At 37.4% G+C, this 19215-nt stretch overlaps 1 protein-coding gene across 8 annotated transcripts in view; it reads right to left on the reverse strand.

The window, feature by feature from the left end:
- Positions 1-19215, reverse strand: part of RNLS (renalase, FAD dependent amine oxidase) — a 402310-nt gene that overhangs the window by 114006 nt on the left and 269089 nt on the right. For 2 of the 8 annotated variants that reach the window (XR_010113260.1, XM_063607790.1), the window contains exon 7: positions 15546-15635. The exons of 4 other annotated variants lie outside the window; for them this stretch is intronic. Coding sequence is in view for 2 of the 4 variants with exons in the window: in XM_063607790.1 (XP_063463860.1) it covers positions 15591-15635 (45 nt within the window). In the remaining 2 variants the exon portion in view is untranslated. Of the gene's footprint in view, positions 1-8916; positions 15636-16824; positions 16955-19215 lie in introns of those variants that run through there. 2 more of the 8 variants (XR_010113261.1, XM_034931060.3) reach the window with 2 other exon arrangements.

Raw genomic sequence — 19215 nt, forward strand, 5'->3', positions numbered from 1 at the left:
CCATTATCACTGGATAACCTGAGTGTGGGTTTGGTGAGTGGATGAGTAATTTCTAAAAATGGAATGAAATCTTGTATAAAACATGTTTCCCAGAAATCTGCACAATCTCTTTTTTATACAAATATTACTCTAGATAGAACTAGAATCTACAGTAACACATGGTTCGTTTGTTCACCCATGGTTAAATATTTAGGTAGTAACCATCTAAGGGTTGGAGGAAAATAGGGATTGGGGGAAAATGACTTAATCAAATGTGGAATAAATTCAAATTACATGTGGCCTAGAGAGTGAATGCGGTTCATATTGATTCTCTGTATATATCTCCCTAATCTTACCATATTCCCAAGGCATTGATTATAGCATTAATCACATGCCTGTTTACACACACAGGGAGAAGTGTCAATAAATGAAGGAGAGACTAGAACTTATTCTGATGTCAATGGAAATGCCTGTTTACCTATTTGCATATAGGAAACTAGTCCAGGCACTCTGAAAAAGATATAACTTCAGTGTTGTGGCTACAGTGGAACAGTACTATTAGCCACTGAATAAAGTTCCATAATATAAGAAAGGAAGGGCTGGGACATGAAAGTTGAAAACAGATTTGTTTTTTTTTTAATTTATACACAAAATATTTTCTATTGGCCAAATTCAAAATGTAATGTTCCTACTTCTACTAGGGGTGTATTTACCCTTAACGTTCTCCTATTTTTAAAAAATCCTTTTGGGGTTTGACGAAAATCCAACAAAATGTTGCTAATTCCTCTACACACAACTAACCAAAATGCAATTTGGTAAGAGATATTTGATGTTTAAAAGCCTTTTGAGTCCTTAAAGTAGCAAGCTATGGGGGCTGTGTCTTACTCATCTTTGTATTTCTGGTATCTATTACTCCACTGTATATGACTGGCATTGAATAAATATTTGCTCAAAGAATGAATGAACACAAGCCAACAAAAAAGCTAATTCAAAGTCTTGAAATTTTTATATTCTCAGTGTTCAAATGTTCTCTAAGGGTGGTGGAATTTTTTTCTCTATGGAAATAATTTTCTTTAGTTTCTGAGTCTCTAAATTTTGCTTTCCCGCCCCCACCCTCCAAATAACCATGCTATTAACCACCTTCTCTTTTGTCACACTTAACCCCTCACCACTCTATCCCAGTTCCTGATCAACTGAATTGCCCAGGACAACACCTATTCTGATTTAATTTAAAAAATTCTTTCTTAAAACAGTTGATTCTCCATGCTCAGATTTTTGTAGCGAAGTAGAAATCATACACATATGAAATATATTTGTTATATTATTAAGAAAAGTGAGGATAAAGATTATTTCTTAACCATACACTGAATCTTATTAAAGATAACTGATACTCCAAACTGGGATAATAATGATAAATTGGGGTGCTGATTATACCATTTAATCTATTTTTAGGTATCTTTCTTTGATAATTGAATCTCTTTTGGCCACAGATTTTTGAGGCTCTCAGTTCTAATCATCTTATGCTACAGTACCTAATATTCATAAAGAGCTTTATCAACACACGGGTGCTTTCCTGCAGAGATGGTACATTTTTAATTGGTTCTTATGTGTTGTGTTCATCATTTCATCTTTCCTCTGTTCTCATCTCTCCAGTGTTCTATTATATTTAACGATGATTTCATAAACCTATTTCTTTGTTGTGCTTTAGGGAAAGGCTTACTTGTATTGTGGACTCCTGATTACAGAGCTCTATATCTGGTACTACAGAGAGCTGCTGTGAAATTACTATTGGTTGGAATACCTTAGGTGTGAAGAAAGCAATGTGGTTTGGTCAATTCTCAGTGGAGCTTTTCATTTTATTGGCATTTGTCTATTCTATTTTAATAAACCATTGGGTAGATGCAGGCAGAATGTGCCACAAATCAATTATATGATCCATGTAGCAGCTTTAGTGGGCTCAAACTGCAAAGGACATACTTTGCTGAAATTATATGTTCAATTGCTGAGGTCTACATTGACTCTATTTAGATGTATTCTATCTTTTAAAACCCTGAAAACACTGGAGCAAACTCTTTTGACGAGGACTCGTTCAGAACAAGCACACAATAAAGAATGAAATACGGTTTTCTCTAGAACTATTGAAGTAATAATGGACAGAACAATAGTCATATTACATTCTCCTTTAGAGTTTTTAATTTAATAGAAAATTGTTCTGCCCTTCAGCAAGTTGTAGTATATTCATTCATTAATTCTTCAAATATTTGTTTTGTTCCCAGTAGTTGCTGAGCACTATGAAAAGTGTGAGGGTAAAAAACCAGCTCCTTTCTGTAAACTGATTTAACAGATTTGGAATTATTTTGTTTTCATCTAAATATAAATGTTCTGTCACAATTTCTCAGAGGATCCAATTGCTTGGGATTCTAGGATGCAAACGACTGAAAGTGCTTTCCATGGTGAGTCCAGAGATAAACTGAAAATCACTTTTCCTCCTGAACTGGGCCTCACTACTACCTCTTCCTGCTCTGTAGGTGACAGCTGGTTAATTTCCCGCAGACTCGATTTTTCTGTATTTCTTCTCTCATTCCCTATTTATTCTTCTTGATGACCCAGAAGCATGGCACTGACATTTCTTTCTGGTTCTCATTCATGTTAAATGGACTCAATGACTTTATATCTGGGCCATAGGATTATGGCAAAAAAGAATGCAGGCATTTTGATCTTCAGGTCTAGAAACGAACTTCCTTCTACTTTTAATACTGTGAAAATTAAATTGAAAGTATTAAAAAATTCAATGCTGTGTTCCTCAGAAAGACAATAATGGAGAATAAAAAACAGGTGGTTTTAAAAGTCAGCTTAATTGAACCTATATACGGTAAAATTTATTTTTTGTGTGTATTGTTCTATATTTTGACAACATATACAGTTGTGTAACAGCCACTACAAATAACAGAGAACATTTCCACCACCCCCTAAATTTCCCTTATGCCCCACTGCAGTTAATCCCTTCCTCTCAATCACAGCCCCTGCTAACACTAATTTGTTTTTTGTCTCTACAGTTTTACCTTTTCCAGAAAGTCATAAACACAGACTGAGTCTGACTTCTTTCACTGAGATAATGCTTCTGAGATTCATTTACATTATTATAAATATTTCTAGTTTGTTCCTTTTTATTACTGAGTAGTTTTTCATTTATGGATGTGTAATATTTACCCACTTAGCAGGTGATGAATATTTAGGTTATTTCCACTATTCAGCAATTATTAATAAAGCTGCTAATATTATTTGGTTATAGGTTTTTGTGAGGATGCATGTCTTCATTGTTCTTGGGTAAATCTCTAAGAGTGGGGTTGCTGGGTCACGTGGTAAGTGCATGTTTAACTTTGTAAGAAACTGCCAAAGTATTTCTCAAAGTAGCTGTGCCATTTTGCATTACTACCAGTGATATGTGAGAGTTACAGTTGTTTCACATCCCTGCCAGCATTTGTCATCTTCAGAGTTTCTGATCTGAGCCGTGACTGGTTTCTTTCACATAGCATGTTTTCTTGTAGGCATGTCATAGTATTTCATCATGGTTGTAATTTGAACTTCCTTAATGACCATTGATGGTCATTGTCTTTCTGTGTGCTCAGTTGCCATTCACATCTCCTCTTTTTTGTGTGTTTGGTGAAATACACATAAAATTTGCAATTAGTGACCGGTAAACACTAATCTGCTTTCTGTCTCTATGGATTTGCCTATACTGCATGTTTCATATGAATGGAATCATTCAAGAGATGTTATCTTTATGACTGGCTTCTTTCATATAACATGTTTTCAAGGTTCATTCATGTTATAGCATATATCAGTACTTCATCCTTTTTTATGGCTGAATGATATTCCCCTGTATGGATATAATATATATTGTTTATCCATTCATTAGTTGATAGACATTTGGGATGTTTCCACTTGTGGCTAAAGCGTGTTGTTATGAACATTTGTGTATGCAGTTTTGTTTGAACACATGCTTTCATTTCTTTTGATTATACATCTAGGAGTGGAATTGCTGGGTCATATTGTAATTCTATGCTTAACTTATTGAGGAACCACCAAGCTGTTTTCCACAGTGGCTGCACCATTTTACATTCCCACTAGCAAAGTACAAGCGTTCCATTTCTTCACATCCTCTCTAACACTTATTATTCTGTATCTTATAGCCATCCTAATGGTAGTGAAATAGTAACTTATTGTGATTTTGATTTGCATTTCCCAAAGGAATAATGATTTTTACCTTTTCATGTGCTTATTGGCCATTTGTATTTCTTCTTTGGGAAAATGTCTATTCAACTCCTTTGCTCATTTTTTAATTGGGTTGGTTTTTTTATTTTTATTTTTTATTTTTTGCTGTTGTAAGAGTTCTTTATACATTCTAGATAGTAGATTCTTATCAGATATGTGACTCATAAATATTTTCTCCCATTCTTTGGGTTATCTTTTCACTGTTTTGATAATACTTTGATGAACAAAAGTATTGAATTTTGATGCAGTCCAGTCCAAATTATCTTTTCTTTTGTTGGTTATATTTTTGGTGTTGTATCTAAGAAACCATTGCCAAATCCGAGGTTATGAAGATTTACCAGTATGTTTTCTTCTAGAAGTTTTATTATTTTACCTTGCATATTTAGGTTTTTGATCCATTTTGGGTGAATTTTCGTGTGCAGTGTGATGTAAGGGTCCAGCTCACTCTTTTGTATGTGGATATCAAGTTGTCCCTGCACTATATAAGGAAAAGATTATTCTTTCTCCATTGAATGTTCTTAAGAATATTGTCATAAATCAATTGACTATAGGTATAGGTTTATTTCTGAACTTTCAATTACATTCCATTGATCTATGCCTGTCCTTACGTCAGTACCACACTGTCTTGATTACTGTAGTTTTGCAGTAAGATTTGAAAAGAGAACGTGTGAGTCCTCTAACTTTGTTCTTTTTTTCAAGATTGTTTTGGCTATCAGGGGGTCCTTGTGGTTCCGTATAAATTTTGGCTCTTTCATTTCTGCAAAGGCCATTGCAATTTTGATAGAGACTGAAACGAGTCTGTAGATCACTCTGGTTAATACTGCCATCTTAAAAATATTACCTCTTTCAATATATGATGTGTTTTTATTTATTTAGGTCTTTTTAAATGTCTTTCAGCAATGTTTTGTAGTTTTCAGTGTAGAATTCTTATAACTCCATAGTAAATTCACATCTCTTCTTTAGTGAAGTACTCTTTTAAGTCTTTTGCCCATTTTTTAGATAATTGTGCTGTTTGTTTTTTAAATTATTGATTTGTGAGAGTTCTTTGCATATTCTGAATACTAGCCTTTTACTGATAAATGCTTTTACAGATATGTCCTTTGCAACATTTTCTCCAAGTCTGTGGCTGTCTTTTCATTTTCCTAATAGTGTCTTTCAAAGACACTGTTTTTGATTTTAATTAAGCTCAATTTATCAGTTTCTTTCTGTATGGTTTGTGCTTTTTTGTGTTCTATCTAAGAAATGTTGCCAGGCATGGGTGGTTCACGCCTGTAATCCCAGCACTTTGGGAGGCTGAGACAGGCGGATCACTTGAGGTCAGGAGTTTAAGACCAGCCTGGCCAAGATGGTGAAACCCCATCTCTACTAAAAATACAAAAAAATTAGCCAGGCACCGTGGCGTGCGCCTGTAATCCCAGCTACTCAGGAGCCTGAGGCAGGAGAATTGCTTGACCCCGTGAGGTGGAGGTTGCAGTGAGCCAAGATTGTGCCACTGTACTCCAGCCTGCGCAATAGAGCAAGACTCCATTTCAAAAAAAGAGAAATGTTTACTAAATCCAAGGTCTTAAAGATTTTCTCTTATGTTTTCATCTAGCAGTTTTAGAATTTAAGGTGTTATGTTCAGGTCTATGATCCATTTTTAGTTAATTTTTGTATATTCTGTGAAACATCAACTTTTGAATATAAAGTTGTGTCTTCCAAATTCTATTTTGTTGTTCACTAGTTCTTTAAGAAAAATGTTCAATAGGAACATTGATTTCCTCATTTAAAGTAAAGATAATATTTACTTCCTGATCTGTCAGAACAGTTGTGAGGATCAAATGAAAACAAGTATACAAGTGTTTTCTAAAATCAGAGTATAAATGTTAACTATGATTATTTCTAGCTGACAGCAGCAAAAAAAGAATGATATAAGAAGGTGTCATAATTGGGAGAAAGCCAGAACTCAAAAAATTACTGCAGTGAAGTGAGGTGTTTAAAAGCACTAGCTTTTAAATAGGACTGCATTTGAATGCCAGCTTTGCCACTTCCTAGCAGCTGAAACACACATAAGATATCTGAGCCCTCTAATCCTCAGTTTTCTCATCTATGTGATGAGGAAGGGATACAAACTCCACAAGGTGGTTGGAGTATAAAGTGAGTTAACATAAAGAGCCCAGTGAGCTACAGTGAGTAAGGAATTAATAAGTTGCATTCTTGAAAGAGAGAGAGAAAGAGAGACTGTCTAATAAAATGCTGATGTGAATTATCATGGTATACAGAAGTGCTACAATACACGATGGCAAAGACCAAGTTCAATTTCAGCCAAACTGAGCTACTGGTCATTCCTCAAGTGTTCTTTGCCTCTTTTGCTTCTGAAAAAGTACATGTGTTCTTGGAACACTGCTCCAACATCACTAACTTTACCTGTCTCCCTCATTTTGAAGGATTTAGCTCAAGTGACATCTTCTTTTAGGAGCTACTTCTTACCACTTCCTCCCAAAGTCTGCTCTGTGCTCACATAGTATATTGTACATAGTTTTTGTATAGCAAACTGTACTATATCAGGATTATGTGCTTATTGGTTACCCTTGCTGATTGATTATATGGAAAACTCTTTAAAGGAAGGGAGCTGTCTTTGAGTCTTTAGAACCCAGTTCAATGTTTGACACATAGTAGAAGCTCAACAAATATGTGTTTAATGAAAAGATGAGTATATAGTATTAATTTATAATCTGGATATGACTACTAAACTTTTTTTGTTAGTTTTATAGCATAATACTGATGTTTACTTAAATAGACCAAGTAGATTTACTCTTTACGGGAAAGTGCTGAAATAGGGCCTATTTCTTGCAGAGCATCTATGCCTACGTAATAACATCCACCGTCCAATTTTAAGTATTAATGCTGGGGGCAAGTGAATATATTTAGTATTTGCCCAGTACCAATGACACAGACTCCTTTTAAAAGTTTTTTATAAAGTATTTGCTGGTCAAAATAATTAGTTATTCTGAATAAGTGTGATACTGACTACATGGCAGAGTAAGTCCAAGAGTATATGAGAAAAAAATGACTTCATTAAATTCTTATGTGTTAAAACATTTAATAGTTTATGTAATATGGAATTTTGCGAAAAGGGGAAATACCTGCCTATATAAACTTCAATTAAACTGTGAGTGTACATCCTAATTCAATGATCAGAATTTCTCAGGTGATGATCTCACACATATGTACTACCTCATAATAAACTGAAACAAGTGGTTAGTTATGTGCTGATGACAAGGAGGTGGGCAATTACTCAACGCAATGCTTATGATTGACACCTGTTAGGTTTCCTGATGTTGATAAATTGGGTCATACTACAGTCCACCTGTCCCAAAGGGCCCATTTTGGTTATCCGAAGGTCACTATAACTTATGATACATAGGCAAGATACTCTTGTGGCCATAATTTCTTGTTGGGAAATGTTGACTCATGGCCCAACTGTGTTAAATTATCAAACACTGGAAAATGTGCAAGTTAGTTTAGGAATGATTGGTAAGAAGCTGGAAAATCTTTAAGCTTAAAAACCAACAACAACAAACCAACTGGCAAGAGTTCCTTGTGTCCACAGGGATCTATCACTTTCATCGCACCTTGTTCTGATGTTATTCAACAGTCCCTTATGGTAATGACTAAGTGTCATAGTCCCTGGCATTGAATTGGTCCTATCCAGACTATTTACTTATGTAAAACAGAGAGAAGAGAAAAGAGATAAACTTTGAAAAGATAAAAGAGTGAGAAACAAAAGAGAAAAAGTGGGACATGTGGGCACGAAGAGAGGTAATCAAGAAAAGAGAGCAACGAACACAGAGCTAAGCTACCAACAAAGAAATGACCATCAAAGCACTGTCACCTCATCTCCTCCTCCTCTTATTACTACTACTGGTAATATTAATTGATAACTTGCTTTGTACTAATGTCTGTAGTAAATGTTTTCTACTGTGTTCTCTCATTTCACCTTAACCACAAGTCTAAGAGGCATGTTCAGTTGTTACCATCTACAGATGAGGACCTTGAGACATAGAGTTATGGTCCAGCCTGCCCAAAGGTTTGAAATGACTCTGCATTATGCCAAAGTCCAAGATCATAATTATATCACATTATTAAAAATCCAGGAATTATAAAGCACAAATATGGGAGAAAAGTCATAGGAATAGTGACAGAATAACCAAAAGAGCTTGATTTTATTATGGAAAAGAACTACGAAACAAAACACCTAATGTACTTTAACTGATAAACACAATTGATTGTTGTCTTTCAAAGTACTTATCTTAGAAGGCTATGTATTTATATCCATGATGATGAACTGGCCAATGTCTTTGAAGGTTGCCAGATTCAAAATTGCTATTAAAATCAGCTTACTGGCTACATTAAAACAGATAAACAAATATAAGCCAGTTGTATTTCTTTAGTTACCTCTAAATTTTTTTTAATTGTTAAGACTGACCATCCATTTGATTTAAATGAGTTAAGTACAAATGACTGTGGTTTTTAAAACAATAAATTGAACCTCAAGTTTCAAAGACCTGATCCAACTGATGATATGTTGAAGAATATGTGTCAGACTATGAAAGAGATGCCCAATTTTATTGAAATAAGGGTGTAGTTTGTCGAGGTGGCTGACTACTTTGAAGAGGACAACAATCTTTTGGATTTACAAGTTTGGTATATACATGATATCAGCCACTACCTTCCAGTTCCAACTCATCTAAAAGGAGAAAATGAGGGTAATAGAAAAATGCAGGGAGAGGGGGGAGGCAAGATGGCTGACTAGATGAAGCCAGGTGGAATGGCTCCCACTGAGGGACCAAGACAACTGACATGCTCCTAATAGATCTTCAGAAGGAAGGCACCCATAGTGGACTGAGGGAAGACACAGAAGCTGTACTAAAGAAGGAGAAATCTGGGAACACTGCATGGGGCTACTGCACACCTGGACTCATTCCTGGCCACAGTGGCTCCAGGGGAATGGGTAAGTTGAACTGGCAAGGAGCAACCTGCTCTCACCATAGGCCTGTGGAACTCTGGCAGGAGAAGATTCCTTAATCACCATGGAAATCAAGTTGGCAGGGAGAGCTGCTTAGAGAAGAGGTGGGGCAGCAAGCCAGCTGATGTGGAGCCCAGATGGTTTGGTGCAGGAGGATCAGTAGTGAAGTACAGCCAGGGATGGCCATGCCCCTAGGCTTGACTTGCTCCTAGGAGACTTTAGAGGAACTGTTGGACCTGATCTCCGAAAGACAATCTTGCCCATTAGATGGGGCTATGCTGACCTGAGCACCAGCTCAGGCCATGCCTGCTTGCAGGGCAGTCCCAGGTATCCTGCGGCCCTACATTATAGCTTCTGTACTGGTGGACTGTGCCTGACGAGTGCAGAGCTGCAGTAGGGCAGCCTCTACAACCATGCACCAGCCTGCCCACTCCTTCCCCGTACTACAGCTTCCCTCAGGCCCATGGCAACTGTCCACATTGCTTTGCTTTGCTTTGCTTTGCCTTGCTGGTGCATGTCTGTATGGGGTGGGTTTTGCAGTCCGCCCACCCTCCCCCTACCAACCACCATTGCAGACAGCCTTGATGGGCACAAAACCAGCCAGCCTTACCTCCATCAGTGCCCCACCCTTGTATTAATACTGCACAGAGAAGAGCAGATCTTCCCCTTCCCCTTCACTCCCACTTCCAGTGCAAAGAGAAGGCACCCAGACCTGTGCCAGCCAGCACCCTGCCCCCAGGCCAAGACCACTTCCAGTGCGACTGTGTACACAGTCACCAGCTGCATTACCTCCACCAATGTGGTGAACACTCACAGGGAGGCAAGCACCCTGGCATCTACTAATACTCTGCTGCAGCAGCCATACCTTGGTCCCACCATCACAGTGGGCTGCTAACCTTGAGGAGCCAGAGAACAAAGTTGGGGCCCACTACAAGTCTTGCAGAGTTACAGCATGCAGACCAGGAGTTGGGAGCTAAGTGTTGGCCCCCAACAGTCTTTCAGAAATGAAGCCAGTTGGTTTAATCAACCTTATGCCACAATCAAACTCTCAAGGTCATCAAATAGGATAAAAGGGGCAAAAAATCCAAAGGTCAGCAACCTCAAAGATTGAAGATAGATAAGCTCACAAAGATGAGAAGGAATCAGTGCAAGAACCCTGAAAACTCAAAAAGCCAGAGTGCCTTCTTTCCTCCAAATGACCACATTACCTCTCTAGCAAGAGTTCTGAACTGGCTGAGATGGCCAAAATGACGGAAATAGAATTCAGAATATGGATAGGAATGAAGAACACTGAGCTTCATGTTGAAACCCAATCCAAGGAAGCCAAAAATAATGATAAAACAAGGCAAGAGCTGACAGACAAAATAATTGGTATAGAAAATAACATAACTGACCTGAAAGAGCTGAAAAACACATTACAAGAATTTCATAATGCAATCACTAGTATTAGCAGCAGAATAGACCAAGTGGAGGAAAGAATCTCAGTGCTTAAAGACTGGCTTTCTGAAATAAGATAGTCAGACAAGAATAGAGAAAAAAGAATGAAAAGGAGTGAACTAAACCTCCAAGAAATATGGGATTATGTAAAGAGACCAAATCTATAAATCATTGGTGTCCCTGAAAGAGATGAAAAGAATAGAACCAACTTGGAAAACATATTTCAGGACATTGTCCATGAGAGCCTCCACATCCTAGCTAGAGAAACCAACATTCAAAATCAGGAAATACAGAGAACCCTAGTAAGATACTTCACAAGAAGATCATCCCCAAGATACATAATTGTGAGATTCTCCAAGGTCAAAATGAAAAAAATAATGTTAAAGGCAGCAAGAGAGGAAGGTCAGGTCATCTACAAAGGGAAATCTATCAGACTAACAGCGGACCTCTCAGCAGAAACTCTACAAACCAGAAAAGATTGGTGGCCAGTATTCAATATTCTTAAAGGAAGGAAATTCCAACCCAGAATTTCATATCTGGCAAAACCAAGCTTCATAAGCTTAAAGAAGAAGAAGAAGAAATAAGAATCTTTACAGACAAGCAAATACTGAGGGAACTCGTTACCACCAGACCTGTCTTAAAAGAGCTCCTGTAGGAAGCACTAAATATGGAAAGGAAAGACGGTTACCAGCCATTACAAAAACACACTGAAGTACATAGACCAGTGACACCATAAAGCAACCACATAAACAAGTCTGCAAAATAACAAGCTAACATCATGATAACAGGATCAAGTATATACATATCAGTATAAAACTTGAATATAAATGGGCTAAATATCCCAACTAAAAGACAAAGAGTGGCAAGCTGGATAAAAAACCAAAACCCATTATGCTGTCTTCAAGAGACCCATCTCACATGCAATGATGCATATAGGCTCAAAATAAAGGGATCTACCAAGGAAATGGAAAAGAGAAGAAAGCAGGGGTTGCAATCCTAGTTTCAGACAAAACAGATTTTAAACCAACAAAGATAAAAAAAGAAGGGCATTACATAATGGTAAAGGGTTCAATTCAACAAGAAGATCTAACTATCCTAAATATATATGCACCCAATACAGGAGCACCTAGATGCATAAATCAAGTTCTTAGATACTTTCAAATAGACTTAGACTCTGACACAATAATAGTGGGGATCTTTAACACCCCACTGATAACATTAGGCAGATGATACAGACAGAAAATTAACAAAGATATTCAGAACTTAAACTCAGCACTGGATCAAATGGAGCTGATAGATATCTACAGAACTGTCCACCAAAAACAACAGACTATACATTCTTCTCATTGTCATCTGGCACACATTCTAAAATTGATCACATTATGGGAAGTAAAAAACTCCTCAGCAAATGCAAAAGAACTGAAATCATAACAAACAATCTCTCAGACCACAGCACAATCAAATTAGAAATCAAGACTAAGACATTCACTCAAAACCATATAGTTACATGAAAACTGAGTAACCTGCTCCTGAATAACATTTGGGTAAATAATGAAATAAAGACAGAAATCAGGAATTTATTTGAAATTAATGAGAACAACGATACAACATATCCAAATCTCTGGAACACAGCTAAGGCAGTGTTAAGAGGGAAATTTATAGTACTAAATGTCCACATGAAAAAGTTGGAAAGATCTCAAGCTAACAAATAACACCAAAACTAAAATAATTACAGAACCAAGAGCAAATACATACCAAAGCTAGAAGAGACAAGAAATACCCATAATCAGTGCTGAACTGAAAGAGATTGAGACACAAAAAAACCATTCAAAATATCGATGAATTCAGGAGCTGTTTTCTGGAAAAAAATTAATAAAATACACAGACTGCTAGCTAGACTAATAAAGAAGAAAAGAGAGAAGATCCAAATAAACACAATAAGAAAAAACAAGCAGGACATTACCACTGACCCTACAGAAATACAAACAACCATCAGAGAATATTATGAACACCTCTATGAATATTAACTAGAAAATATACAATAAATGAATATATTCCTGGATACATACACCCTCCCAAGACTAAACCAGGAAGAAACGGATTTCCTGAACAGACCAATAATAAGCTCTGAAGTTGAGTCAGTAACAAATAGCCTACGAACCAAAAAAATCTCAGGACCAAACAGATTCACCATTGAATTCTATCAGATGTACAAAGAGCTGGTACCATTCCTGCTGAAACTATTCCAAAAATTTGAGGAGAAGGGACCCCTCCCTAACTCATTCTATGAGGTCAACATCATCCTGATACCAAAACGTAGCACAGACACGACAAAAAAAGAAAACTTCAGGCCAATATCCTTGAACATTGATGCAAAAATCTTCAATAAAATACTGGTAAACAAATCCAGCAGCACATCAAAATCTTATCCACCATGATCAAGTAGGCTTTATCCCTGGGATACAAGGTTAGTTCAACATATGCAAATCAATAAATATGATTCATCATGTGAACAGAACTAAATACAAAAACCACATGATTACCTCAATAGATGCAGAAAAGGTTTTTGATAAAATTCAATACCCTTTCATGTGAAAAACTCTCAATAAACTAGGTATTGAAGGAACATACCTCAAAATAATAAGAGCCATCCATGACAAATCCACAGCCAACATCATATTGAATGGGCAAAAGCTAGGAGTATTCCCTTTGAAAACCAGCAAAAGACAAGAATGCTCTCTCTCACCACTCCTATTCAACATAATATTGGAAGTCCTGGCCCACCTGGGCAAACAGGCAAGAGAAAGAAATAAGGGACATCCAAATAGGAAGAGGAAGTTGAACTACCCTGTTTGAGGTGGCATGATCCTATATCTAGAAAACCTCACTGTCAGCCAAAATGCTTCTTAAGCTAATAAACAACTTCAGCAAAGTCTCAGGATACAAAATCAACGTGCAAAAATCACTAAATCACTAACATTCCTATGTACCAACAATAGTCAAGCCAAGGGCCAAATCAGGAATGCAATCCCATTCACAATTGCCACAAAAAGAATGAAACACCTAGGAACACAGCTAACCAGGGAGGTGGAAGATCTCTTCAAGGAGAACTACAAAACACTGCTCCAAGAAGACAGAGATGACACAAACAAATGGAAAAGCATTTCATGCTCATGGATAGGAAGAATCAATATTGTTAAAATGGCGATGCTGCCCACAGCAATTTATAGATTCAATGCTATTGCTATTAAACCACCATTAACATTCTTCAAAAAACTAGAAAAAACTATTTTAAAATTTATATGGAACCAAAAAAGAGCCTGAATAGCCACGGCAATCCTAAGCAAAAGGAACAAAGCTGGAGGCACTAAAACAGCATGATATTGGTACAAAAACAGACACATAGCCCAATGGAACAGAATAGAGAACTCAGAAATAAGGCCACACCCCTATAACTATCTGATCTTTGACAAAAACAAGCAATGGGGAAAGGATTCCCTATTCAATAAATGATGCTGGGATAACTGGCTAGCCATATGCAGAAGATTGAAACTGGACCCCTTCCTTATACCATATGCAAAAATTAACTCAAAATGAATTAAGGACTTAAGTGAAAAACCCAACGCTATAAACACCCTGGAAGACAACCTAGGCAATCCATTCTGGACATAGGAAGAGGCAAAGATTTCATGGCAAAGATGCCAAAAGCAATTGTGCCAAAAGCAATTGCAACAAAAGCAAAAATTGACAAATGAGATCTATTTAAAGAGCTGTGTAGCAAAGGAAACTAACAACAGAGTGAACAGACAGCCTATAGAATAAGAGAAAATTTTTGCAAACTATGCATCTGACAAAGGTCTAATATCCAGCAACTATAAGGAACTTAACAAATTTACAAAAAATAAAAAAAAAACCCCATTAACAAGTGGGCAAAGGACAAGCACAGACACTTCAAAAGCAGACATACATATGGCCAAAATTCAGATGAAAAAAAAGCTGAACATCGCTGATCATTAGAGAAATGCAAATCAAAACCACAGTGAAATCTCACACCAGTCAGAATGGCTATTATTAAAAAATAACAGATGCTGGTGAGGTTGAGGAGAAAAAGGAGTGCTTACACATTGTTGGTGGGATTGTAAATTAGTTCAACCATTGTGGAAGACAGTGTGGCGATTCCTTAAAGACCTAAAATCACAAATGTCATTCAACCCAGTAATCTTATTACTAGATGCATACCCAAAGGAATATAAGTTGTTCTATTATAAGATACATGTACACATATGTTCATTGCAGTGCTATTCACAATAGCAAATACATAGAATGAACCTAAATTCCCATCAATGATAGACTGGATAAAGAAAATGTGATACATCTACACCATGGAACACTATGCAGTTATAAAAAGAATGGGATCATGTCCTTTGCAGGAAAACATGGACGAAGCTGGGGGCCATTCTCCTTAGCAAACTAATGCGGGAACAGAAAACCACATATCACATGTTCTCACTTAAAACTGGGAGCTAAATGATGAGAACACATGGACACATAGAGGGGAACAATACACCCAAGGGCCTATCAGAGGGTGGAGGGTATAGGGTGGGAGAAGGAGAGGATCAGGAGAAATAATGGGTACTAGGCTTAATACCTGGGTGATAAAATAATCTGTACAACAAACCCCTAGGATACAAATTTACCCATACAACAAACCTGCACGCGTACCCCTGAACTTAAAAGTTAAAAAATAAGAAAAAGAAAAAGAAAATGCATGGGAAAAAGCAAGAAAAAATTAAAATACCAATTACCACCTGACCTTTCAATGCTGAAATTAGACACTATTACTCACCAGAAATTAATCTCATGAGGGGATAATGTAAACGTACGGGCGGTCTCAAGCTCTTCTGTGTGCACATCCACTTCCCCCACCAAACAAAATCTGTAAGAAAAATTCTGCCCTTCAGCCATTGCACATTTCCCCTTTTCTCTCTTACTCCTTTTAACTCCTAGCAGTACTATGGGTAACTGAGGTAATCAGCTGGAAAAGGCCTGAAGGAGCCAAATGGAAACTTTGTATTGAAAAGGGCAAAGACTTCCTTGTTTAAGAGGTGGGAGGGGAATAAAAGGATAGAGTCAAAAGTAAAGAATGTGAATGGAAGGTTGAAGAAAGGAAAGAAAAAATGACAAGCCTACATGGCTAATTGTCAGAGAAAGTTTCTGTGGGTTATTAAGAGAGCAAAGAGAGGATTCGAGGGAGTTTTCGTAAGAGGGCCATGCAAGGAATGAGAAGACAGCTTTCCAAAAGAGTTGTTGTGAATGATAAATTTTGGAAATTCTTTAAAGTTCTATAAGAGATACCAGTAAAGATTGGAGTTATTTTAAATACTGTTTGCAGCCAGGTGTGGTGCTCATACTTATAATCCTAGCATTTTGGGAGGCCAAGGCAGGCAGATCGCTTGAGTCCTGGAGTTCAAGACCAGCCTCAGCAACATGATGAAACCTCACCTCTACAAAAAAATACAAAAAATTAGCCGCAGATGGGGTGGAGTGTGCCTGTAGCCCCAGCTACTTGGGGGCTGAGGAGGATTGCTTGAGCCGGGGAAGTCGAGGCTGCAGTGAACTGAGGTCATAACCACTGCACTCCAGCCTGGGTGATAAAGCGAGACCCTGTCTCAAAAAATGTATGCGTAAATAAATACTTTTTGATTGCTGGATTATATCTTTTTGACTGCAACAATATGCCAAGACTGGGCCACGAGAGACTCTTGATTTATTCAGGTAATAGCGGTATAACATTTACAGCAGGTGTTCCTAACACTGGATTCATGGAAGGAATTTAGGTTGCCAATAAATCCTGATAATTGTGTGCACTTTTTGTGTTTATGTGTACATGTATTTTTTTTAATAAAGAGAATGTTTATGTTTATAGCTTTCATTAGATCCTTTAAAAATTCATGATCCTTCTCTTTAAACAACTGAAAGAGGCTTATGACTGTAATCCTAGCATTTTGGGAGGCCAAGGCAGGAGGATCACTTCAGGCCAGGAGTTTGAGACCAGCCTGGGCAACATAGCAAGACCCCGTGACTACAAACATTTTAAAAAATTAACCGGGAACAGTAGTGTGCACCTGTAATCCCAGCTACTCAGGAGGCTGAGGTGAGAGGATCACTTGAGCTCAGAAGTTTGAGGCAGGCTGCTGTAGTCAGCTCTGATCATGCACTGCACTCCAGCCTGGGTGACAGATTTAGAGCCTACCTCTGCAAAAAAAAAGAAAAAAAGAAAGAAAAGGAAGAGAAAAGGTACAAGCTCAGGGCAAAATATTAAGTTATTAAGTGAAGATATATAACTACAGAAGATAACTGATTTCTAATTGTACTGTACAAGCTTACTATGCTAGTCCACATCCATTTATTTTTCCAAAGATATTGAATATCAATGTATTCATTCATTTCCTGCCCCTAAGTTCCTCTCCTGATTTCCTTGGTATCTGAATGTACATTTGGAGATTAAAAAATAAAGTAATCATGAGAGTGCTAAATAAGGTAAGGAAAAGGGCCACTCACATTTTCTGGAATTGAAGAAAGAGGGGGAAAATTAGAGCTAAACCTGAATGCAAATCAGAAATTTACTATAGTTTGAGAAGGGCATCATGATAGACACTGAAACAAAGGAAAGCACAGCATAAAATAATGGTCAGAGTATTACGGTTATCAAACTGATTAAATGTCCCCTGTCAAGGTACATGGAAAGACATTTTCAGTAATTCTGCTTCTAGTGAAAGAAAGAGTTAATATATCATACTTGTTACAGAAACCTTAATTCAATGCATAACAGACTAAGCATCAAGTTATATTAACTGGCTAAACATTTAAATTATGGAAGGCAAATAGCTGCAAAAGGGAGGAACTGAGAACCACAAAAAAATCTGCCATTGCTTTTCTGTTTGTTTGAACCACCTACTCAAGTGCTTTATTCAAATTAAAAATGGGATGCACAGAAACAGCTCCCAAGTCTTTCAAAAAACGCCTTCTTTCTTCACCTGCCTCTTTCCTCATTTAAGAGTAGCACCCACAAGAATGCACCATTAGCTTACCCTAGACAAACTTCAATTTAGAGTCTTAGGAGAAGGCCGTCAGCAAATATTAGTCTCTAGGGTTTCCTGAGCAGAGTACTAGCCATATTGTAGGCATTCATTAAACGCTTATTGAATAAATAAGTTACCAAATGAAAACATGAAAAAACATTTTTTACCCCACTGTTGCAATTGTGGATATGGATATGCGACATTAGGAACAGCACTAGGCTTGGGAGAGCAACACCAGGGAAATCAGAAACTGTCCCCACACAAAATACTCCTCTTATCTCTTGCAGATAGCAAGTGTTCCCTTAGGGAGGCTTGAGCCTTACATGGCTGATGCTCTCTCCAGAGGTTTTATGAGGAAGAAGGAAACAATGCCTCATCAAGGGGATCCATCAAGGGATTTGGGAGAAAGGAGGGTGTGGCAGGCAGAAGTAATGCCCCTACCACAGACATCCATGTCTTAATCCCTGGAACCTACAAATATGTTACGTCAATGGAAAGGAAGATTTTAGGTTGCAGATGGATTAAAATTATGAGTCAGCTGAAGCTGAGATGAGATAAGTATCTTGGACCACAGAGGTGGGCCCAATGTCATCACAAGGGTGAGGCAGAAGAAAAGGTCAGAGTGGAAGAAGGATTTGACTTGCTGTTGCTGGCTTTGAAGATGGGAGGGGTCTCAAGCTGAGGAATGTGGGCAGCTTCTAGAAGATGACAAAGGCAAGAAAATGGATTCTCTCCTAGGGCCTCTAGAAAGGAATGCAGCCTGACCACACCTGGATTTTATTCCAGTGAGACCCATTTTCGACTCTGACCTCCAGGACTGTAAGATAATAAATTTGTGTTGTTTCCCACTACCAAGTTTTTGAGAATTTGTTACAACAACAATAGGAAATATAAGGTGGGTGAAGAGGATGGAAGGACTTGAGAGGCAGGTAGACTGGTTTTGTCATTATTAGCTGTGGGGATTGAAGGAAGTTATTTCATCTCTGTGAGGCTTCGTGTGCTCATCACTATAGAGAGTTAAAACTAACAAACTCATAAGACTGCTTTTAAAACATATATATTTAAAATAATCTATTTAGGGCTTATCTTTACCACTAGATACATTTTTAATTTGAATTTTTTCTATTTTTAAATTGACTTCACTTTTTTTTTTCAGAACAGTTTTAGGTTCATAGCAAAACTGAGAGGAAGGTATAGAGATTTCCAATATGCCCCCTACCCTCCCACATTTCTACCATAAATGACAATGTTATGTTCTGTAAAATGGTCCTCAAGTTACTGTGAGAAGTATATGAATAGTGGAATATGCAAACTTCTAAGTCTGGATGATAACTTACTCCCTTTCAGGTTTTGCAGCCAATGTAGACTTCATGACTTCAGAGTCGTAAATATAGTGAGATAATTTCAACATCCAAATTGTAACAAAATCATTGC

The sequence above is a fragment of the Pan paniscus genome, chromosome 8, assembly GCF_029289425.2.
Source record: "Pan paniscus chromosome 8, NHGRI_mPanPan1-v2.0_pri, whole genome shotgun sequence".
NCBI lineage: Eukaryota > Metazoa > Chordata > Mammalia > Primates > Hominidae > Pan > Pan paniscus.